The sequence below is a fragment of the Melitaea cinxia genome, chromosome 17, assembly GCF_905220565.1.
Source record: "Melitaea cinxia chromosome 17, ilMelCinx1.1, whole genome shotgun sequence".
NCBI classification, from domain to species: domain Eukaryota; kingdom Metazoa; phylum Arthropoda; class Insecta; order Lepidoptera; family Nymphalidae; genus Melitaea; species Melitaea cinxia.
The window spans coordinates 6,076,757-6,103,488 of NC_059410.1; the positions used below are offsets into that span (position 1 = coordinate 6,076,757).

The window sequence follows — 26,732 nt, forward strand, 5'->3', positions numbered from 1 at the left end:
ACCGTTAATAGAAGCATCTAGTAAATTTCTTTTAAAAGTAGCAATCTTGAAATGATGATGAATGATGATTTAAAAATTCCATCCGTTAGAATAACGTAAAAGAAAGTAATATCTTTGTCTAAATAGGCCTAATTGCTTAAAAGAGAATAAAAAAAAAAACAAGAATAGTGATGAAATTTTTTGTAAATCTCAATCCAAACGCGTCATTTACATTTGAAATTAAAGTGATGAGTTTGGAAGTCGGACATAACCTACTGGTGATGTTTTCAAAACATTATTATATTTTTTGCACCATTTCCAAACGTAATGTCATGTTTACAATATCGTGTGATCTTTTCAAATTGAGAATTTTAAATTTAGAATATTTTTTATTCTAAAGTAAATATTATGTAGTTTAGGATTTAGTTTCAATATACTAATACATGTGTTGTCAATATTTTCAACTGAAGAACGACTTCATACGAATCTTTAACTACAGTTAGTTATTACTTTGATGTCGCGGATTCATGGCAAATCTTTTTACAGGTATCTGCCGTGGTCTGTGAATTATTTGCATTACAGACCTATGACACAGGGGGAAATCTTATTATGAAGCCATTGAGTACTAGGCTGCTATTTAGAATATTGTAAAAGAAACTTATCTATTTTTTAAGCCTTTTCAACCCTAATGAGTACTTTAACATACATAGATATGCTCAATATAATATTATTACAATCGTAATTATTGATAACAATTAAGAACACTACACGGTTCGCACAATCCATCCTCACATCGACACAAGTGGGCCCCGTTTTATAATTGAATACTCATTCTCAATTACTGATTCTCTATTATAGTTCACACTCCTCCTTTCGCACGGGGGAAGATTTATCTGTGTCCGATTTTAATTATCACCCAATAGTCAATAACCCTCGAAATAGCCCCCTTTAATTATGTTGCAACACATTTATTTTGATGTCTCATTTTACAATGTATTTTTTGGAATAGAATCTCAATATACTAGGTCGTCATCTTGGCAGTACATCGCAGTGATATTTTGCTCAAAGCGTATTTTAAGCTTGCCATAATAACCTAATCCTAATTTAAAACTTTTAAAATGTCAAAATCACTATAATATATAAAAAATTTTCCTTGTTTTAACATATTGAAATCCCCTAGAGATCGTATTTAATTGTAAGTATCGGTTTGAATACGAATTGTTTTCAATTTTTCATTCATACGGTGAAAGAACCACGTGTCCCTTTATATATTAACACGCCGTTTACACCTCTACGGGAGATATTTATGAGGTGAATTTACTGAAATCCATTAATATTTGACGTTTATTAACTTTCTTATAATAGTAAACCTTTGTGCCGATTTAACATGTAAGTTCTACTAGTGTTCGACATTACGCGATTGGTCCATGAAAGAGTGAGCCACCTTTCGGTTTTATACAAGCAAGTATCTAAAATATTTAAAAAAATGCGATAAACGCTGTGACGTTGACTAAATAGCTTAGGCCACAAACGAAAATGTAAAAGTAGCTTATGATAATTTAAAAATTTGCAATTTGGTGAAGACGACCTTTAGAGGAACACATAAAATGGAACATTGTCAACAAAACGATTAAAAATAATAGTACATTGTTACTTGATGCAGCAAATATGGAAACAAATGCAAGTCCCCATCACTCACGGCTCACATTTCACAATAATTAAAGCAGTGTGTAAAACACCTATAAACTGCTAGTAAAGAGTTAATGGACTGGCTTCATTACCACGCCACGCCCTCCCGCTAGGTGGCGCGCTTGTTTTACTGCGTTCATTCCAATCAAATGATTGATTGTGCGATATCAACTTTAATCATCATTTCTAATAGAAAATATTTCGCAGTTCCAATTTAAAATGGACATAAAATGTGTCGATTAAGCGGCCATTCCTTATTCAAAACATAATTATTATAATTACTAGCTGCCCGGACAGACTTTGTTCTGTCAAAAGTTAATAATAAGTAGGTATTTTTTTTAAGTATTAAAACCTTACGCAGGCCTTATGGAACATAAAAAAAAATTAGCCGAATTGGTCGAGCCATTCTCGAGTTATGCGCTTAGCAACATTCATTTTTATTTATATAAATATACCTATTACAATAAATTTTTATTTTAAAACAAGGTGCAACCCGTGATTTTATTCGTGGTAGGTACGTGTAGAAAACGATTTTACTTATTACGATTTCACTACAATTGGTTGTAGATCAATAAATAAAACTAACACCAAATTTTAAGTTGTACTTATAGTGTGCATAAATGTGAAAATTGCATGACATTTCATGCAGCTATTTAAGCATCAAATCGACATGTGGTAAATATTTAAAAAATGGATATTTGGTTTTCTATTGCTGACTTTTAAAAAGCTATAATAATTCTTTTTTATTTTCTTAATTATTAAGGTATTATAAATTATATAATTCAATTTTTTATATAAGGTGTCTCTATCTATATAGTGATAGATAAATATTTTGTAAGATAATACTGGCTGGTTTTCTTAAAAAACTTACTGACGTTAGGTTTTCAAACATTTTAAATAAAAACATAAATAAAGAACCATACCACGTTAAACATCCTTAATTTACGAAACGTATACTTAAAATAACCAACCCTAAGTCGTATCTAAGAGATAATCGACTTCAAAATTAAACATAAGCATTTCAAAAATAGAAAGAATATCATATCGGCAGCGTTGTTTACGCTGGAAAATCAGGAATCACATGATATTCATTTTATTTACGAGTGGATGGACACGATCCGTCCACGGTCGGGGATAAATTATTGAAATTGATAAAACAATGGATAAAGATACAAAGTGTTTTACAGTTGGGAAGGTCGTAAAGAGGAAACGTTGCAGGCCGAGCTTTGTGATCGCCGCTGTCCAAACAAATCTAGCGCGTGACTTATGGGTGATAGGATAGCGACGCGGGCGCTTTTCACAACGCTGAAGCGCTTCTAGAGGACAAATCCCATTCATTGATTTAATTAATTGTTTGATGAATATTATTTAAATAGTTATTATTCCTTGTAAATAAAATAATCAATCGTATATTAATCGTTATTTATCAAAAATGAGTTTTATATTAATGAGTATCAATTAATTAAATAATTAAAGAAATACAAATAGCATTATCATTAAAAATAAATAATAACGTTATACATAAAGTAAATTATCGAAGATTAATTATACCTATTTATTTATAGTAGCGATGAGATCGGTTGTATGTTTGTAGTTTACGTTAAGCTCATTAAGTGATTTCTCAGAAACTCACAATTAAGCCCTGATCAAAGGCATTGATTGTTTTGTGGGGAAATGTTAGGATTCTGTGTAAAAGACTTTTTAATTGGTCTCGGTACGAGAGCCATATTGTAATTTCCATGTTTAAACCTATTCTAGTTTTAAAAAAAATCGCAGCACGGCATCGATTGTTTAAAAAGAATGTATCAACGACAAAGGTTACATGGGAAGCATAAGTTTATTTTACTCTATGCAAATAAAAAAATTGATGATACAAAAGCTTTCAATGTTTATTTTCTACCTAATTGATTTTGTTTTCAATTTAATACCAACTGAGCAACATTTTGTAAACATACAATAAACATAACAATCGCTTTTGTGTAGTCACATGAATGCTTTAAGCAAATATAATTTTTATTAATGATGTTTTTCATAGGGTTTTTGTTCTTCGTAGTTCCTCGAAGTTTATTCATATCATCTCGGTTGTAATAACACCTTAAACCACCGTAACACCTTTGTGTTGATATTCGGAATATTAATTTAGCTTTTCCATTACAATACGGCAAGATGGAATGTCTCTTAAAAATAATTTAAACGTATATACCTACATAAAAAGATTTTGAACCGATTCCTAAGTGATAAAGACGTATTCATAATATATTATGTGTAAAAGTTTATATTTATTAATGCTACAAGCAAATATATCAATATAACAATATTGGTATATTTTAATAGAACACAATTGTAGCATAAAGCATAAATCTCTAATGTTGGTATTTTTAATTCCATAGCTTTTAATTATTGCCTTTTAGATCTTAAAAAGTATAAACTAAATAAAAATAATAAAAGTCGCTGGATTAATTTATTGTTATTGTTAATTTTACTTCTGTTGTAATTGTATAAAGGCAAGTTCATAGTGGATCGAATCGTGTGGTAATAAAAACAATGTCACAAAGCGCACCGCGTGCTCGACCTAATAAACAATTACCCATATAAATTGCACAATAAAATTATTGTTTTACTTTATCGAGCGGATCGATGGCTCTGCCTGTGCACGTCGCTTTATAAAACAGTACATTGACTTACATTTACTTTTTAATTACGAAAATAAAACACATTTATCAAAAAATATCGTTAAAATAAAGAAACGCCCCTATTCAGGATACATGTTTTATAATAAAGCTTCAGGTCCCCCCCGCTGTAAGCAAAAAACGTTGTAAATTTAAAATGAGAACAGGAAATGATAACCCGCGGGTCGGCTGCGCCCGCGCACCCCCGTCCTTACGCACACTTACATATTCGCTTCGACATATCTTACGCACATGTAAATCAATATCACTTTATTACGCGCAAGGGATCTACAAATTTTTTTACCACATTCGCACATTTGACGTCTATTCGAATATAGAATCGTCATTAATATGTCAACTTTATTTATTTGACAGCACACATACACGTACAAATCAATAGTCTTTATTTATATATAATATATATATTTATATGAAATAATAATGTATACAATTATATTTGAAATAAAAATAAGATCAATATATCTACAAACAGACGCAGAAGTTAATACATAATCGATTATTTATATCATAATATTGATCATCAAATTATTTATCCATATATAAATACTAATTATGTTTATATTTATAAATAATTAAACTAATTACTTTAATAAATCTAAAGTTTAATGAAATCAGTAAAGTAGTACGGTAAATTTTTATACGTCGTTGTCAATCGTTAGTTAAACAGATTGTGACATTATCCATAAGTCGATTCGTTACGATAAATAACTGTTTTCAAGGGCATGGTAATCTCAAGGATTGGGTCATTTTTTGTGCTCATGGATTTATTTATTTTTTGCCCGGGTGGCAATCTGGAAATTTTAGAATAATCTTCAGTGAAGAGTCACATGTGCATAGAACGCAGCGGTGATAAACATTTTATTGGAACGTTCGGAGCAAAAACTGCTAACCAAATGTTGGTTTTAATTTGGGGACTAGAGGAAGTTGCTGTATAAATATATGATTTCTTTTTCATTCCGCAAACGTATGATCGTGACGTCATTAATATGATATAATGTCGTAAAGTAATAGGTACTAATGAGTGACGCTTCCAAATTTATAAGTGTATCTAATGATGACTTTGCAGATTTTATAATTAAGTTTATTTATCAGAGTAGTGTCGAATGATTTCAATTGTATTCACAAACAAAATCGATTTATAGGAAACAACTTGCAAGTTCATTGAACTTAAAAGAATATTATTAATTTCCATAATAAGAGACTTTCGTAGACAATATTCCGTATTAAATAGAAACTGCAAGCTAGTGTAAAACTATTCTTAAAAAACTTATGCAATTTTTATTTTTAAATCAGGGCAACCTTTTTGCCCTTTAAACATAACTTTTCGAATAATCTACACAAAATGACAACATAATAAAACAATGAAGTGTAACACTAATCTTATGGACTACTAAGTCAATAAAAACAACCTAATTTGCATTAGTAATTAAATAAGTGAAGTAATTGGCAAGACAACAATTCAACGTTCTCATACTCCATACAATCGTGACATAAACACTCATGTCCTTGATACTACTAAGGGTTCTATTTATACCCGGCAGATGCTCCCTGTGCCCCGTGCGAGGCTATTTCAGGCTCCCTTAGACCATCCCCGATCTAATCCTTGCGCGTGGCCCTCTTGTAATACGAAACTAACATCATGCAATGTTTTTATGAAGACGTGTGTACGATAACAATTGCAAATATCATGCAATTTTAAATAACGAAAAAATTAATCTTTGTCATTTGCTATTAAATTAATATTTAATACAAGAAGAGAAAAGATAATTACGAAAATAAGTGGTCATTATGATTTGATGAAATGAGAAAAAATATCAATAATCGATCTTCTAATTCATTGGACACATAAGACTTACGAAGTTTTAATTTAAAAAACAGATATTTCTCAAACTAAAAAACGTTGCCTAATTAATAATATGGCCTGATTTTAACAATATCAACTGAATAATATAAAGAGAAAACATACATTGCATTACATAAGATTATTTTGTGATATCAATGCATTGTTTTAATGATTTACAGTAATTATTCGTATTTGATGTAATATTACTTTTTAGTTTAAAATAAATTGTATTTGCTGGCAAATGAAAAAAAAAAACGACTTCAATTACATCGACAAGAATTACAACGTAGGTAGATGAAAAAATAGTCAAGTAAATATGCATTATCAAAGATTACTCCAAAAGTTGTAATCAGATCTCGATGAAATTTAAATGCGACTACATAATAAATATCGGCTTTTGATTAAATTAAAAATCATCAAAACCAGTACAAGCAGTAAAAAGTATGCGAATTTTCGAAGGTTTCCCTCGATTTCTCCGGGATCCCACAATCAGATCCTGGTTTCCTTATCATGGTACCACACTTAGGATATCTCCTTTCTAACAAAAAAAGAAATATCAAAATCGGTTCATAGACGACGGAGTTATCCCCGAACATACATAAAATATATATATACTTTATCTCTTCTGTACTGTGCGTTGTTTGATCCTTAGGCTCCGTCTTATTTAAAAGATAAGTTCGAATTTCTCGGGGACCCTTCTTCCCTAAGATCTTCGAGGAGACTAATGTTAAAAATGCCTGTTCATAAAACAACATTTTTCAGTCAGTCTTTCACCATTCGGGCAATTAAACTATGGAATGATTTACCATTATGTATCAGAGAAGCCAAATCACTCCCAACGTTCAAAAGATTAGTTAAAATACATTACCTTAATACTGAGGGCGATTCCAATTAAATTTATTTATTTATTGTATTTATTAATTTTTATTATTTTTATTTATTTATGGCGAAATTGATTGTAAGTGCTATGAGATACTGTTGTTATATTTATTAGTTTATTATATTATATTATTCAAATGTATATATATGTATTGCTTGTAAGTATTAATGTGTAGATATTTGTATGTAAGTTTATTACAATGTAACTGCACCACCTACCCGATCTTCAAATAAATAGTATTTAATCCTAGTTCGGGTTGTCTGGAAGAAATGGCTAACTAGCCATAAGACCGCCTCTTGTACTACACATTTTTAAGTTGTCTGTATTATTATTATTTTATATTTGCATATTGTGGTGTACAATAAAGAGTAAATAAATAAAAATAAATAAATAAATATATATAATATATACTGTCGAATCGAGTAACCTTCTCCTTTTTTGAAGTCGGTTAAAAAACCAGTGTGCTTTAGACCACACGACTGAAGTAAAACTTACGAACTGTAATCTTTCTATCTTCACTAACTTATATCTCCCTCTCAACTTCCGTTCGTCTCGCCTGATCACACTTTTCGTAACGCTCTCGTAACGCATTCACCAGCTTACTCCCCAAGTCAATTTAATGTGCGTAATAAGTTTTACGTCAGTAATATTAAAAAGGGCAATAGATTTGGAAAAGTTTCAAATGAGTTCGATTTCACTTGGTTTGAGCGTGAATATAAGATTTTATCAACATAGGTTAAAACCTATAAAAGAAATAAATAAATGGTAGCAAGCTAAGCTTTAAAAATTCTTATTAACCTTTCTATATTTTAGGATCATGACTGAATCAAACTCTTCGATGTTGCTGTATAACAAAATATAAATTTTTAATGCTGATTGTTTCAAGTGGTTCCCCCAAAACTGATTGGGAAGGAATGGTTTATTCTAAAACAAAACTGGAAACAAAATTCATTAGGATGAATCAAAATAAGATTTAATGAATACTTGCATAACTTTTATCTTTAGTAAGTTGTTTTACTGGCTTCTGATTTTGTTTTTTAGTGTATTTGTTGATACATTGTTTACATCTGAACTGAATCGAGAAGTAATGTTAATAGATTACTTAATTTAATTAAGATATGTATGTATTAACATAACTAAGCTTTGTTACTACTCCCGATAACAGTATTTAAATTATTCTAATGTTGAAACTAAACTTAAATTCGAATTAATTATAAAAAGAAATTAAACTTAGCATAATAAGCTGTCATTTAATTAAAATAAACAGACAAATTCGATATTCGTTTAGTACAAAACGTGTTTTATTAATAGAAGTTGCATAGTGCATCGTTGCAGGAGTGACGGGACACCCGACACGTTAATGTGCGCTGAGTCGATACACATGGCGGGATATCGAATGTGAACATTTTGAAAATTTAACATCATTCATGCACTTTCTTATTTGCAATTATTAACAATATACATATTTAATTTGTATTTATATTTGTTAAAAATAAATTTCAACAAACTGTACCATTTTGAAAATAGAACTTCATTCACGCATTTTATAATATTCAATTAATAATAATTATAGTAGCTATTTATTAAAAACTAATTTAAATATTTAAGTATTTGTATAATCAAGTACGAAAATCACCGGATCGTTTAAAGTTATTATAATATCGCTGAGAACACTACAAATGAAACATAAGTAGGTATGTAACCTTCTTACAATCACTAAAATACAAAAAGATATATTATATATAAGAATAGATGTACCTACTTAAAGCAAATACATGGACATTTTTTTGTAATTTTCAAATGTTAATATTTTAATTTATTTACATATTATCTTAATGATTTTGTTGTGAATGGCTGAATCATGAGAAGATAATATTAGCGGTATAACAATATATAACAATGTATTAGATATGAGTTTTTCAATGACAAATAATACCTTTTATCTATAAATGTAAGTAAATATTATTGATCGAAGTATGATGTCATATACGTTTAGTAATAATACAAAACTATTCAATTATATTACTACGCTAACTGATTATGTTATGGTACGTAATTGTTTGATCATCTTTTTCAATCAACTGTCAAGCTGTGTTGTAACTTCTACTTTGAGGAAATATTTGCAGTAATTTTAATAGTCTTTCAATAACCATGATGTTGATTTAAAATTTAAAATCTATAGTGATAGCTTATTTATTTAATTTAATATTGAAAAGCAGCTTTTTCCTTCACTAGCTTAGTTTTTGAAAATAGAATTCTTTAAAAAAAGTTATAGGTTTTGCATCATGACCTACACACAGCAACGTTACAGAAATCATGACCCAAAAAAAGGTTAACCTGGCAATAACAGGCAAAACCACGCGAAATATATTATTTAAGAAAATATTACTTGTACATTATATTGATAACATGTAAAACGTAAAACAAAGTTTGCGAATGTGAGGATGACTATAAGTTTAGTGTGATCGTGGAGGTAATAAAAATACTCGTGTAGGTAGTTATTTGATGTAAATCGACAAATGTATTTTAATATGTTTGTCAAATTGTTGTTGTTTTATATGTTTGTGTTATAAATCGACCTTTGCGATTAATTAGCGTCCTTTTGCGATATCGATATTATAAACTGCATTAGACCACGTGTTGTTCTTCCAATAGTATGAGGATTAATGTGAGATATTATACGCTATATTACAAATGGATAATGATAAAGGATATCAATATCTTGTTGATTTGTATAGATTAATTAAAATTTTCATAATAAATCCTGCAATAGACAGACGAATCAGACGGAGTTGCTATCAATGCACCCCCCCGCGCTCTGTCAGCCAGAAATAACCAGTCAGCTGGGGTGCATCAGTGTGCGATAATATGTGCGGAACTTATGAACGCAGAAAAAATACAGTAATAAATATTCAATTTATTTATTTCGTTTCCAATTTAAAATTTAGTTTCGTTTTGTTTAAACTGGTAAAAAGACACTTTTAAAGTGAAACTTTTTTTAGAATCATTGTGACTTAAAACTCGATAAAATGAAAATGAGTCACAATAAAGAAACAAACACATAAATATATAGGAGAGAATGAGATACAATACATTACTGTTCAAAAGGCGTAAGCGACGCGTTTTGCATGGCGCTTACAACCTTTTTCACGAGACCGTAACGTGATCATCGTCGATTAAACAAATCACAACGGCCTACCTTCCTACGACTTTTCAGAGATCACTTCTGCAGTGCGGATTGCACACACGCACACTTTTTTTATTTATAAATAAATAAATAAATATCTTATAACATACACACACGGCCGTCTGTTCCCATTTAAGCAACTTAATGTTTGTGTTACAGGTTACAGCCGACTGTTATAGCTAAATATTTTTTTGGATAAAAATTCATAGACATAATACATATTATATACTATATATATACACACACACATACATATACATATTACACCCAGACTCAGGTGGGAATCGAACCTGCAACCCGCGGAACAGAAAGCGAGGCCACTACAAACTACGCCAACGGGCTAGTTAAAAATAATCAATTTTATAAAAATGTACGTGGATAAGAATTAGCAGTATTAGTTCTAATATTTTCAAAACATCTTGAATATTGTATTCGTTTTAAAATTAAATAAGATAAAGACCATAGATAAAAAATACATTACTCAAGACCATTAGTTATGTTCATCTAAAGGATATTATTATTAAAACACAAATGACATAGATAATCACGAAGCATAAGTATCAAGGAACGGGCCGAACGGTATAGGCTTTTCCATAGTATTCATGTACACCATAATAAACCCAGATCTTAGTTCTCTTTTCTGCCACTGGCTGCGCTAGAATTTAGGACGTACCGATGCTATTACTGTTGGCTGTGATGAGCATAAGAAAGAATTAACAAAAAAAAAAATTAATATCTTTTTTATAATGCTCGGGCATTTTCTAGTCAAATATTTTTTCCAGTACTGTCAATAGCAACAAAACTTCCCGCGTAAGGATTTAAACGAGTACTTCTTTAAAAATGGCGCGATCTACCGGCAAAAGTGTACTTCGTGTAGATAATAATCTTTGACCAATCACCGTCAAATAAGAATATATATACAGATTACAGATATTTAATAAATTTGGACAAAAGCTACAATAAAAAATACAAACATTTTAATATTATTTGATGTTAAAAACTATAAATCAGAACGCGTCGTGTATATTAGACTTAATAGCATCGTTGATAGAGGTAATCGTATCAATTTATGAACTTACCATTTTAGGGCTAATTGCAACGACAAATCGCCTATTTAACGATAATGGCCGCATCTAAATCTTAAAAAAAAAAAAATAACGACTCAAACACGCCTTAATTAGGATCGGAAGTCTCGAATGTTTTTTAATGTTTGACTAATTTGTTTGTAACTTCATTGTTATTGTTTATAGGTAAAAGTACATGTGTAATGATTTTTATGTTTACGCGATTGTAGCTCTTATCTAAAGGCATTATTATTGATAATAGCATGCGGTAGTTGGTTTCATTTGTGACATGAACGTAAGAGCGATAATACAAACTATTTTGTATTGAGTGACTTATTAAAATTCGAAACGCTTTCAAAGTTAACCTAATTGGTTAAAAACAGCTACGGTAATTTCCTAATGTATTTACTACATGACATTCTATTACAAATCGCTTGTTAACAATTCTTAAACATTAAGAATATGTTAAGGAATCTATCTATACTCGTAATACGCGCATAAATTCCGATCGACTGCACTTCGTATGAAATAAAATTAAAAATAATCTATTTATAACGAAATGAACGAAAACATATATGACGATATGAAGTTTATATGCCAATACTTCCGCAAAAACCTATTAAAAAAAAAAAAAAAAACATTTTTTTTTACGAAATTGTGTATTTCGAGTGTATAAAACATTCCACCCTGATAAAAGTATCGAAACGACCCGATAACACGTCTAGACGGAATAAATATCCAACACTCGAATACCAGCTCGATGGCTCACTTGGCTAATCGTTTAAGTTGCCAGATTAAAAAAAACACATTTATTTTTTTCGTTTTTTTTTTCAAACGCACCCATAACCTACTACCACTTTAAAAGGTTGAAGGCGAATCAAATAGACCATGTGCATTTAAAACATTTTAAACGAGCTTGTTTCAAAGATTACAAGCTTTTTAGCCGTTTGGTAGTAATTTAAACGCATTACTTTAAGCTAACTCAACTACTAGATACAATACTCTGGTATTGTGTAAATAATTTTATAGTTTACCGTGATTAATCTTTGATAGATCTAGTAAGTTCTTGATAATTTATGCAAATTATATCGCAAATCCCTGTAGGAAAATTGCGCTTTATTTGTATAAAATGGCCGTTAAACCTTTTATAAATCTCATATTTATGTAGGTACTTATTTAATACCACACATATATAAGAAGTCTTAGCAAAAGAATAAAAAGATATATTGTATACTAGCTGTGCCCACGACTTCGTTCGCGTGAAATAGTTTAGTAAATTAAGTAATCGTTAGTAACTTTGGACAGCATTTTTGGATATATTTTTTGGTTTATTTATTATAGATGTTCAACGTGATTCTTTAAATTCGCATGTTTTTTTTATAAACCGATTGACATGAAACAAACACTAAATATTAAGTGAGCCTCCCACAATATATTAGTGAAAACCGCATCTAAATCGGATAGGCCGTTTCTGAGATAAACGTGCACAAATATTTACATGTTTATTATATGTATTGATTATATTTCATTCAATTTTCATAAATGGCATCAAAATTGTACTTAATTCAAGTAGACTTCGATAGCATTTATACTCATACTTACGTATTTAAATATAGTTAATGAGAAACTACCGACGATCCAGAATGTAAATTCCGCTAAAAAAATCAAAAAGAAACTCACAAATTACGCGTTTAAAAATAATCGAAAAGAATATAACTCATCGGTAGAGAAATAACGTTTTGATAGCATCTGGTGGTTCTTAAAATAATGACAAATATATTGCGAAATTATAAGTGATAAATTATATAAATCAAACGTGTACACCATAAACAAGGGTGCCCCCCAGCGTGTTTCGCGGGTTTTGACAAATGCAATACCGGCGTGAGCGCCCCATAAGATAACTACGTGACACCTATTAAGCGTATCATTCGTATATATATTGTTATTTGTTTCTGTTTGAACGTGAAATGAAATAAATTATGATTCCAATTTGAAATATATTTCAATTGAATTCCTTAAGATTGTCTATCCTTTGGTATCCTTTTCTAGTAAGTAATTAATTTGGTTATTTGTATATTGAAACACAGCTTTTTAATATATTTTTTAACACTTGTATAAGTACTGTATATAACGCTCTGGTGAATTTCCACGATTAGTCAATCAAATGCAGACTACTTTTAGACAGTAAATTCTAGGTCCACTTCAAACTACAACGGTCGTGTTCAAATTATGACTATTTTTGTATGTTATACGATAAACATGATTTTAAAATGATTAAATAAGAGAAATTTAAAATAGCAATATTAGAGAGTTCACACGTCTAATAATGTTCAATAAAATCAAGACGATAATATTTTTTACTTAAGCATATTAGTTTTATAAATAAATATTCTTCGTTACATACGAATAGGAAACGCTGCAGAACGAATTACCCTAGCAATTACTATCAAAGCATCATAAATAACCTTCAAACACAAAATGCTATCAAAGCGTAGTAAAAATTAAAAAAAAAAGTTTTAAATAATATGTACATTTTAGGGCACAGGAAGATATGTCCTTATCAAAATCTGGAGCAGCTCGGCTGAGGAAGAATCTCAACCTTAGAGGAGATCACAGCTAAATAATATTGCTCACAAGTATTATATATAGTATTGTGTTCCTGTGGTGAGGATGGTCACCCGAGCTCCTGGACGCGACAGCGCGCTTGCTATGCTTCTAGTGGTACAGACGTCTGTGTAGCCTACGGTAATCGCTTACCATCGCGTGAGCCGTGCGCTTATTTGCAAACCTAGTAGTATTAAAAAAAAACTAGTTTGTACCGTGGTTTCGCTTGAATCGCACAAAGCGAGCACGTCAAATCGAGAGCGAACAGTATCAAACGCGCCGCAATGTTGCATGTTAAATTCAGTTTATCGCGCCTTCACGGATTTCATTTTCAATACGATAAAAATATACAGGAGTTATATTTATGCTTCTTTTGTTACAACTGATGGTGTTATTAATGTAATATTTTAGTTATTTTCATTATAATAATGTAAGTAAACCTCACCTGATGGTAAGCGATTATCGTAGCTTATAGACACTAAGCTTGCAACACCAGAAGCGTCGCAAGCACGTTGTTGACCCCATCCCCAGTTCCCCCCGGAGCTCTGGTCACCTTACACACAAACAGGAACACAACACTGCTTGAAAACAGTGTTATTTAGCTGTAATCTTCTGTAAGGTCGAGGTACTACCACAGTCGGGCTGCTCCAAATTTTGAGCAGGAAATTTCCTACTGTGCCCTACCTCAGTTTGCATTTTAAAAAATTGACTATAATAAACCGACTTTTATAAAAGGAGGAGGTTCTTAATTCAATTGTATTATTTTATGTATTACCTCAGAACTTTTGACTGGGTGGACCGATTTCGATGACTTCTTTTAAACGAAAGGTGGCGCGAGTGGTTCCATTTAAATTTAATTGAGATCTGACAAGTACTTTTCGAGTTATATTTAATAATGCGTATATACTTGACTATTTTTTCGTGTTCATACGTTGTATTACTTTTCGATTTAACTGAAGTCGTTTTTTTTCATTTGTAAGCAAACACAATTATTAATAATAGGAAGTCAAAAAGTATCCAGCGTGTCTTAAAGCAATTTTGTTAACGTTGTCTTATCTTTAATTTATTTAAATACGTCTAAGCGACGGCCGACGATACATTTCAAAGTAAATTATTAATAACTTCACAAATCACTTTAGCGTCTGTACGCTCAATAGAAATGGAGATTAAATAAATTAACACTACATTTTAATTGGACGACATTCACACCTCCACAATGTTGCTTCAGAATAGAATATTATTACATAGGTTCTTTGTGTGGCTACGCATTGTGTGATGCGGTTCGATTTACGAGTAAAGGGAATTAGCGCGTGCCCTTATAAAGGGCAAGGAACAAAGGTTCCTGACCAACGCCTTATGGTAAGTTGCGAAAGCAAGGACTTAATACATAGTAAAACATTGAATCCTTTATCATAATTCTTCAACAATCGGGTAATAATTCTCAAGAAGCTATTTAATTTTGACCTACATCCACGAAAGGTTTTTTATTATAAGTGAAACTTTTAAGGTAACGAGGATACGTAAATTGGAAGTGGAAAAGACGGTTTCGAAATTCAAAAAAGAATAGACTTCGATACTTTTCGTGAACCACTTACGGTTCACTTTCATTCGTAAACTCGTAACATTTATAAAGTATCCGCATAGCACAAAGGAGTCGATTGAATGTCCTTTGAAGTGAGGCAAGGAGCGCGAAGACTGAGATAAAAGCAGTAAACACGTTAATTTTAGTCAAAACCGTGCCATATGCGACGCTGCAAAAGTTCACCACTCATGCGATTACTTTATGCAACGGACGAAACATCTGAACCATTAAAACAGTTTAAGTCCCATAAAATTCATACTTGTTCAGTATTTAAATATATCATAGGTTATGCAAAAATACAAACTAAGTCATTAAAAAGGATTAAGAACTCAATATACTGCGCGTTCCTGTACGATGTTTTTCTTCAATGAAGATAGAATTAATTTTTACACATATTTATAATTTAAAAAGTCAACGAATTAATCAATCTATCCAAGCATTAAAAGCTGTATTGCTGTTGATATAGTTCTTTTAAAAACAAATGCAGCTACAGTACCCCATCTCGCCCCATTCAGGCGGAAGTCTGCTCAGACGGCTGCTCAGGCTCCAGACGGGTATCCACGAGGATTTTCCCCACGTAAAAATAAGGCCTCACACTACGATTATAGCGAGAAGTTTAGGTAAAGTATATGTACATATTATTAGGCTTTTATAGTAATTTTCTGATATAATAACTGCATCTACAAGTGTTCAATACATTAAAAAAACGCAAAGCGATTTTCGCGCTAACTATTCGCAAACTTACACTACCGCCCAGAGATCACAATTATTTTATAACATCTAATTTTCGAGAAACATCCAATCCTCTATATAATTGTTTTTGAGATAATTACATAATATGCAAATTACAGGATCTTCTTCCGTTTTTTTTAAGCGAACGGGCTTCGGGGAAGTATGATAATGAATGGTAGTCCTTATCCAGCCGTCTTAAACACACGTTTTACATATTCTTACCGTTAATCGCCTTGTAACAAGGTAATGCAAGCGTGATCAATGAAAGCCGATAATTTTATTTCTTTCTTCCGATGATAAAAGACTTAACAGCTTGTTAACAACACCCACGTCGTGAAAGGTGATACGGAGCAAAGGGAAAACAATATCACAATGAAGTGATTCCTGACAGTCAAAACACTTTAATATCCTGAATTAACTCAGCTTGTGGGTCTCATTTACTTCATAAGTAGACTTTCTTATAAAAAGTTTCCCACCCCAATTTGTTGAGCAAAAAATAACATTAAATTTTCAATTGTTGTTATATTTTTAACGCACGAATTGTGAAATAATATTACTCTAAATATATTTTAAAATTACATCTGCGCAACCCTCGACTATCCCCATCAAGCGCTACGGGCGACAGATTATTATTATTCAATCCGGACAAAATGACCCCTCGTTTGTAAAGACCAATGAAATATATAACAAAGAAACGAACGGGTTACGTCAGGGTGCCAAAGAAAGCACACATTGGATATACCGACGTAATGTGATGGAAGTTATGAATAAAGTATCGTAGGGTTGTTTGAAGGGTTCAAAAGTTTACGATGATTATGTTATTATCGAGTAAATATTTACTATGCTTTATGTACACTAACAGTTACCACTCGATGTCAATTTTTTATAACACTTAAACCTAATAAGTGACGTTTAATATTCTAAAATCAGAAACTTTTATTCAGGTAGGACACAGTGTTGTGTTTCCGTGGTGAGTAAGGTGGCCAGTCCTCCTGGGCAGTGTCAGCTTTAAGCTTAGCTTTGGCAACACGTTTGCAATTCTTTTGATGTTAAAGACGTCTATAGGCTACGGTAACGTTTATATTATCAGGTGAAAAGTACGCTTGTTTGCCAACCTAATCGTCTAAAAAAGCCACGAAAACACAAAATAAAACATTAAAATCTCTACATACCTGACGAACCTGTTTATACTGTTCCTCGAAACTCCATCCGGCTGCACTTCCCTCTGATGAGGAAGATGACGCTGATCCTGCTGGCTGCGCGGGAGGGGGAGGGGCGGGGGCGAGGAAAGCTGGTGGAGTGTACGCGAAGTTAGCACTACCACCAGCGAGAGAGAACACGCTACTGGGAGCCGACAACGACGTGCCTTGTGCTAATGATGCCAAAGAAGACAGGTGAGGGTGTAACGAGGTCTTGAGAGCTTCGAAGTCATCACGTCCCTGTGAAAATAGTTTGTCCATTATTATCATTCTAAAATTAGTCCTTCATTGTGAAAAATAAAAATCGATAGAATAGAATAGAAATAAGTTGATTGTTTTTAGTCAGAGGACTCGAACATGTCGAGAATGATATGATATTTGAAGTATCGATCACTAACTATAATTATACTGGTAAAGCGCTCAGCTTCGACCGGTCAAAGAATATAATTCAATCATTGGCGAGACTAGCCGTCTTTTCTTTATATAAAACGTAACTGCGAGAAATAGAGAAAAAAATAAAAATTACATTTGTTTAAGTAGTTTTTTTCCACTTTACTTTAAAGAACCTGTTACAGTTCTAAAAATAGGCAAAACGTTTATATAAATTTTTAGTATAAAAAGACGACTTACCTTAGACTCTCTATCCATAGGTCGAGGTGAGTTGCTCTGATGGGTGTGATTAATCTGATGATTGTTTATCTGATGGCTTAAATTTCTATGGTGTGGCATATGGTGACGTGGTGGTGTGGGGGGTTGATGCAAGGACTGATGCTGCGGTAGGTGTTGCGACTGATGAATCAAGGGTATCTCTTGACCTACACCCTCGTCTGAACTCTCACAAGATTGTTCTCCGGAGGATTCGCCTTCTAAACGCGCAGACTGTGGAAGACAAAGAAAAACTTAGAATTTGAATTTTTGCCATGTTTAAAACTGAACAGCTTATTTAAATTTTACTAAATATTTTATAATAAAGTGCGTATATATAAGTTCTCGAACAATCGTATAAGTATCGTCACAGGCGGATTAACAAAGTGTATTCTGATTTTTCTATTTCTATATATCTAAGTGTTTGGGGTCTCGACTTAAGTAATTGGTGCATTTTAAAATTATAAGAGAAAAGCAGGTGTCCTGTGGACTAGTTGTTTAAAACGGCAATTACTTATAAATGTCGCGAGGCGTCAGACGATTATATATAAAAAGGTAAAATTCACTTGAGACTCATTAAACGTCGTTCTTCTGCAAATGTCCTGTTGCGTGTATGAAATACAACTTTGTTTAATTGCAGAATTACAGACTTACTGCTGTTTTGTACCATGTAAACACTAAAAATTGTTTTTGTATGATTTAGTCAAAGCTACCGCAACAGTTACCCTTTTACCGCAACGGGGTAATATTGACTAAAACAATTGTACAAAACGTATTTTCGTCTAAATTCACACTGAAATTGTTTGATATTGTTGTAAGTAAAGTAGAAAAATGAGAAGTTATTTCTATAGGTATTAATGTAGCACATCGTACACCTTTTGTACTCATCTGTATGTACTGTGTACAAAAAAGAGTTTTTATTAATATTATTATTATTACATCATACACAATAGTTCAAAATTTTTACGTAACACCGTGTTATCTATTTATTATAATTGCACTATATTATTACAAAGATAAGAAAAAAATAGGAACAATGATAGGAATTATGGAACAATGGAAGCTTATCGTGCCTTACTAAGTCATCGACACAGGGGTATTTTGAACAAAGCTCAGTTCCGAAGAACTCGAATCAAACAATTAGTAAAGATTTTTTTTTTTGTTGACAATTCTTAACAATTGTGGAGAGATTATCAGCTTTATTTTTGTGAAAAGATTTCTTTTGCCTTTTCTAATGAAGTTTTATGATTGCGACACAAGTAGGAACAACTTTGCGTCGTCTCTAACATACAGACGGCGACATTAAAAAAACTTCTTCATAATAATAATAACTCAAAACTTTAAGTTGATTCTTTTTGAAATATTGTATTTAAATTATATTTGATAAAATATAATAGCAAAAAATTAATAGTTCCCTCATGTTTTCTTTGTCTCCAAGGTCATTTACGCAAACAAAGTAACTTAATTTGGCATGTTCGACGTTGTGATTAATATCATTTATTTCATAATGTAAATGAACATATTGAGAAGGAAGATTGAAGCATATCGCATAGAACATTGTAGCTCGTAAATACTTAATAATATATAATAATAAAAAGGAGCTCAATTCGTCATACAGCTGCAGAGTGGTTTAAAAATATTAATAACAATGAAAAACAATCTTTCGTTTCAAAATTTAGCTTAAGATATTTAATTATTTAGTTATTCCAGATAATCCAAAATGTAAACATACATAGAAATTACATTAACTTACATTAATTTTCGTCTTGCACACCAACTGTTGAAATTAGACAAAATCTTGTTCGAAATTTAAAGGGTTCGTATGCAAATCTATGCGTTTTCTGAATATGTGAACCGAACTCAAATAGCTACATTTTAAATAGAGAACAACTATTAACGAACTTTTACTACTGTTACTCGACACCTCGTATCGATATTACTAGTGTGGTTACGCACTAAGCCAGCGCAATCAGGTCACTGTAAGCTATTAATCGCGAACAATCACGTACGGGTAACGCTAAATACATTTTGATTGATACTTCAATAACTAACAATGTTTAACATTTCCATCCGCTATATTTCCGTACATATTATATTTCCTTCGTTTTGTGGTTTAAACTCGAAATTTATTTGAATAATAGAAAGCAAAGCCATTGAGGTATGCCACAGCAGGGAATACTTTGTTCATAGTCTGGAACATTCCGCTGCCCGACGGACGTATCTCAATCTTAGAGAAGAACACAGACAAATAATACTGTTTTCGAATAGAGCTATTTTCTGTTATGAGTACCTAAGGTAGTCAAAGCTCCTAGTCAAGTTCGGGGGTAGTGTCGTCAACGCCTTTGTTATGCTCATGCTGTTGTACCTATAGCTATGGTAATCACTTAGTAACAGGTAAAACATAGGTATTCTTATTTACCACATTAGTAGAGGAAAGCCTTCCTTTTTTCCTTTTCCTAATCTACCGATTACTACCCTACTTATGTTAGATTTGATCGTGATCTTTTATTGCCTGTAACAGTTTTATTTAAGCGGGAATTGTAAAGCACTTTTCTTGCAAGCTGGTAAAGTAATTCAAGATATTAAATCGATAAAACAAATTAACTCTCATCACCACATTATTTCATCTATGTAGTATTTCTGTTTACATAATTATGGTTTGAAATGTTATGTCCAATGAAGACAATAGTTATAATTAAAACCGACATTACTTTTAAATTATCTGGATGATAATTTTGTTTTATATTAAATATTAAAGTTACATTTTTGAAGTTAGGTGAATACCTTTTAGCGTGTTAGGGAAAAATTATAAGAGTAAATTTTTACGATGTGCACGCACACCGTCACGAAAAAACCGACACCCTGAAGTTAACTAGTCAACGAAGAAGTTAACAACGTAAAGTTAGCTAGCCAATGACGTATAACTTTTAACGTGCGTACATAAATACACACTTTTTTTTTCAGTATATTGTATTTGTTTGCGGTTGATAAAATATCTCGCCCGAGGCGCTAACTTTGGTAAATTGTTTCGGGCACATGTATGTGATGTTAACGACATGGATGACATATGGCGAATACTAAACACCCGAAGGGACCTATAACGATGCTTTAAATTTACGCAGATACAAAACATTATATATTTTATTACAAGCTGTTATCATATGTACCTACATACATAGTATAAAAATGTAGTCAAAGATTTATATCGTAAAGGCTAGAGACTTTACTGTTCCTTTATAATATTATATATATGATATTTCTAGGTAATCTAATTAATTAGTAAAACAAGTTTAGTATTTTTGAAGTGTAACTTTTTTAGAATCGCTGTGATTTAAAAATCGTTGAAATGTAAATGGCGCTTACAACCTTTTTCACGAAACCGTGATCATCGTCGCGTCGATAGAACAAATTGCTGAGGCCTACCTTCCTACGACTTTTCAAAAATTTCATTCGCGAATTACTCACACAAACTTTTTTTTTACAACTTACCGACGACACATACATCTTTACTTTTTACAATACTTATGTCTAAAAAGAGCTATCAATTGAGTAAAATCATATAACAATTAGGTTACAGTTTTCATCAGTATTTACTACGAGTATATTTTAGTTAAAAGTAATACGTTCGAGAATTTATAAACATAAACGATTGCAATAAACGTCAAATAGTTTCAAAATTTCTATTCTCCTTGCAATGTTTTCGCGCTTAATATCTGTTATTGAATAGCTCGTTTTCCAAGAAATCGGCCACACCGAACATCGATGACAAACCTTGCATTACGGACCCAAGGCTAGTTATAATGGCGCGTTTATATATGAAAACAAGGCATTGCGGATCCATTTCACGCGAACCGAACGTAATGAGGCAGGGAACCAGTCCCGATAGCAGAGTACTTGGAGTTCCATCGGAATCAATATAACAAAAGTGTAGGTAGGTAATCAGATCGTTCGAAATGAGCGCGGTCGCCGCCGGCCCGCGGCCTCAATTACGACATTAAAATTATTATTTTATTTCCATTTTTATTTATTATTCGCATTATTATATTGTGTGGAGTTATTATCGGTGAAATGTTTCGTTCGGATAAACGCTTCGTCGGGAACGACACGCAACCTTCCCGCAACGATGCTTTTTAGGGTCCTCCTTCGGTTCCATCCAAACTTCTTTCTATTTCACTTTTGCAAATGATTTTATTTAAACTTCCTTCATATATATCTTTATAAATATTTACATGTTATATTAACGACGATGCAAATTATCAGCGATCTACATGACTTAACCCTACGTTTATTTTAAACTACGATTGCTTCATATTAGCAATAGTTTTAGTTTTATTTTGATGCTACCTAGATAGGTTGAAGGACTTCTATTTTGTTTCTAAGGCTAAAAAAATCAAGACTTTTGTAAGATTTCGCTATCAATTCTGGCTGTAAGATATAAAATTAAAGTTTGAAAACTATAAAACTGGTCTAACAGATCATTAAACTCGGACATTTATTATATTAAGTATGTACTATATACCTTTATGTATATGGGACGTACAAAGAACTCTTTATTTTATGACATAAGAACAGCCAATAGTTCGAAATTATTATAATAAATTTAATAAAATAGAATAATAAAGTATGCCGAACCCTCAAAAGTTATATCAATAAATGTATTCCTATAAAGCGACTTATTATGTTTCAACTTTCTCATGGTTCACAATTGCTACTGAATTCCGTGCTTTTTTTACTTGACCACAATTTGATTTAAACGCTCTATCAATAAACATAAGACGATTTCTGATACAAGTATCAAAACACGTATTAGATGAGTAAATACATTTGTACTATATCATATGATTATATTATTCACGTACAACAAAGTGACAAAATCAACACACGGAGATGAGACGGTTAACGTTAGCAAAACCCACGCTAATTTCTAATCAAACAAAATTTGTAGCGCGTTAATAGATGTCGAAATCGGCGCGTGATTTTATAATAAAACATTAACTGTATTTCGATAAGATGGCCATATGTTATATTGTATGTATATGTCAATAAAAGTGACCGGAATTTCACTACAACTTAACACTTCAAACGGCGTAATGTTTATCTCCGCTCGCAGCTAAATGCCCTAAGGGTCATGATGCGTACATCTATTGTAACCGCTTTACATTGGAAATCGTTTACATGAAATTGTTGTATTCATTAGATATTGCATATTCTTAGATTTTCCTATTTACGTATGGAATGTAGGTACTCGACGCCTCTCGACATTTTAGCTGCTTGAAGTTTTGATACCTATTGGGTTAATCGACTTTTTAAAGAGTTTTTATAGCCGCAATTAAAATGTTATTTAAGTCCAAAATATTATTAATTGCTTCCCTAGATGCCAATAAGTGTGTATTGTAAATCTTAATATTATTTGTATAATCTTATCTACATTGATTTCTCGATATAATCTACTTAATACTGTCGAAGCGATTATTTAAAAAGTAATGAAAGTAAAGTCAATCGACGCCCTTAAAACTGAGTCGCTTACTACTTGAACAAATAAGGAACGAACTCGACAGCATTCTCAGAAGATTCCCGAACCAATACTGGCTGCGATACAAACAGAATGACACACCATTGATTAACGCCTTTATGAAACGCATGCTGCAGACTTTAAACCTAATTTTGTTGGCCATAAGATTTATATTAGCGCGTTAGTAAATTCTGTAACGATATCAATGAATGAGCGATACTTAGAAAAACGCTACTTTACGAAAATATTACCGAAGACGAATCTTTACTGGCCATAAATTTGTTTTACGACGAATATTGAATCCTAATCCGAGACGAGATTATTAAAGATAAAGTTCTCAGTGAAACCGACGCGACTCAATACAATATATACGAGTATAAAGATATAGCAATCATAATCGCCTATATGCGAGTAGCTTTTATGATTCGTAATCAAATAGAAACTTGTAATAAAGATGGCGTGTTCACTTGCTTGTTTGATATTCAATGTAAATACACCAGTAATAAAATATTGTTCGTTAAGTTGTTAATGACGTTGGAAATATCGCTGGTGCGAAAGCGTGATTTGAAAAATATCGAGAACTTGTGTCAATCGAATGGTTATTGAGAGCGTTGATATTCAATCGCAATCGCTAATATTTGATTTGTTAAATTTCTTTTAATACTGTACACATTATACTTGACTTAACTTGGTATGAAATTTAATTTGTAGTTAATTGTTGATTCAAAAAACCTGTAGGATTCTGACAAAAGGAAATAAAACAAAAGGATCCCGAGGGCTACGTGATGTGAGCGTTCGCGCATTCTCGCTCCCTGGAACATTTATTAGCGATATCCGTCACGACCAGCTTTGTCCACACATTAGCAGAGTTAGCACCAGGATCGCTGCTACCTGCGTGTTTACCTAGACCTAACTACGTGTTTGTCTAGATATCCACATATATCTGCCGTTTGACGAACCTATTGCGACATTCATTTGTGCAATGCATTGTTGACGGTGTAGGGAAATCTGCCTTCGAGTTTGCGTAACCGTCGAAGGAATCGTTGATTGTACAAGATACTTATTTAAGTTATAAGCTTGTCCGTCCTACTCATAAGGCATCATCGTTTAATTGCATAGGAACTGCCATAGTATTGCATGAGATAGTTTTATGCATCTCTTTTCAATGTTGACATTCAATAGTCACCATAAAAGTGCATAAAATCGAACAAAAGCGGACACACATCGATATCATTTAAGAAGGATAGTTTCCGAGTATGTCACAATGTTGCGTTATTAACTGCCGCAGTAACATTAACATTAGCGGACATAAAATAACCGCCAATAAGTCGAACCTCACATCAAACCGTCGACAAAGCAACAGGTTCTTGGCTCGACAAACACGCGGTGTTTACATTACGATCCTGGGGCTTCATTTAATAATTCTCGGGAACTAAAAGCCTTTGAACATTTCATCAGATGACCCTCAATGTTTGCACACACTCCTGCGTCGAGATGCTAATGTGGACACAAGGACTTGTATCGCCGATCGGCCTCCGATGCTTTTATATTTAGATATCCCTTCGAATAGCTTGGCTCCTTCTATTTCACTGTTGCCCTTCACTGTTCGATCTCCAATGATATCTTGTTCAAACATTCCATCTAACGCTTTTTGTCCTATCAGTTTTTTGTGACACGAAAAAAGGATCCCCGAAATTAAAGCGATCTAGTTAAAGTGACGACTACATCGGTCAATAAATTAGTTGACATACATCGAACACTGAACGTACGTACGAAGGCAGGAAGCTACTACAACTATTCAAAATGAGCCAAGTGTTTGAGCAAAACAAAAGGTGATAAGGAGAGGTAAATAACCTGACCCATTGACGGCGTGACGCCGCGCCGTCACCGGCACACATCACAGCGCACTGGACGCGACGCGCCGCTAACTCATGCTTAACAGCTGTTTAACGCTTCAAATACTCGCTAAAATATTTTCAGCGTCGATTACGTACAAACTCGCGTTCAGTTCTCCTCGATCATTAGCAATGTTGCTTGATATTTGTAAGACTTTAAAAAATAGTTTGTCAATAAAACATATTTGAACTATTTCAGAAAAAACGACATATAATTCAAGTACTTATTTTCATTCAAAGTACCGCAACACCGATAAGAAGGAGTGGACGTATGGCTTATTGTAATGATAATTATTCTAGAAAAACAAAAACTAGAAAGCGGTCGTTCACAAATACCTCTCTTAATTATTGTCACCGAAATGGCAGATGCTTTTGTAAATGATTCAAAATGGCGGAGTAACAAATCGGTGGATTTCGTGTACATTCCGTTTGATTGACGCGTGCTACATACTGCGGCGTTAATATACCTTAATAATTATATATTTATTTATGCGTAGAAAGCGCAAATAAAAACGGGTTCTTTCGAATTAGAATCGAGATAAATCTATGTTAGCACAGTGGTACAAATGACGCAAGGCGAACGACAACATCGATGAGCAATTAATAGAGTGCGCCGGTACATCGGTCATACGAACTATTAAGATAATATTTAACATTGGAAAATATCGAAATCGTTGAGACAATTTCTAAGCGTAGCAACGCGAGCCGTTTAAATATTGACGTTTCTCACGAGCGTCGCCGACGGTCGCTCGTGCCTGCAGCACACCTCAACGCTGGCTGGCCCTATTCCTTCCGCTTTTCACACAAATAGGTAATAATCGATCGGTTTTATTGCGTGCCGTGTGTAGGCGCGCCCGCGCCGCCGCGGGGTGATAGTTCGAAGAATCTTTATAAATGTAACATGTCGTTTTCCTTCGAAGTCCGAGCGTTGCGTCGCGCTAAGTGGACCGTCAAACTAAAAGTATAACTTTGCTTACATACAATACTTATTGAACCCTTTTCGATCACTCCGTGCGATCGAATGACACATGACATTAATATTTTGTAAAACATGAACTTGTCATGTAAACGCCAAGGCTCTCTCGTGTTTACATTACTCAGTTCCGTAAACTGTAAACAACGATCATTGCATTGCATATAAAAAGCCTTTGTGATTCTCGCTTATTTGAACTGAGTCATGCAGAAGGGAAAATCATAAATCCGTGAATTCGCCGCGACCGATGAGCTTTAG

General features: G+C 32.6%; 1 protein-coding gene across 1 annotated transcript in view; it reads right to left on the bottom strand.

Moving 5' to 3' along the window:
• The window catches only part of LOC123661829, an 88,939-nt gene extending 63,697 nt beyond the window's left edge, over nucleotides 1–25,242 (bottom strand). Inside the window, exons 1-3 of the mRNA XM_045596769.1 lie at nucleotides 25,089–25,242; nucleotides 18,080–18,348; nucleotides 17,423–17,689 (exon numbers count right to left, since the gene is read on the bottom strand). Coding sequence (XP_045452725.1) covers nucleotides 17,423–17,689; nucleotides 18,080–18,348; nucleotides 25,089–25,242 — 690 coding nt within the window. The remainder of the gene's footprint in view (nucleotides 1–17,422; nucleotides 17,690–18,079; nucleotides 18,349–25,088) is intronic.
• Nucleotides 25,243–26,732: the final 1,490 nt, after the last annotated feature.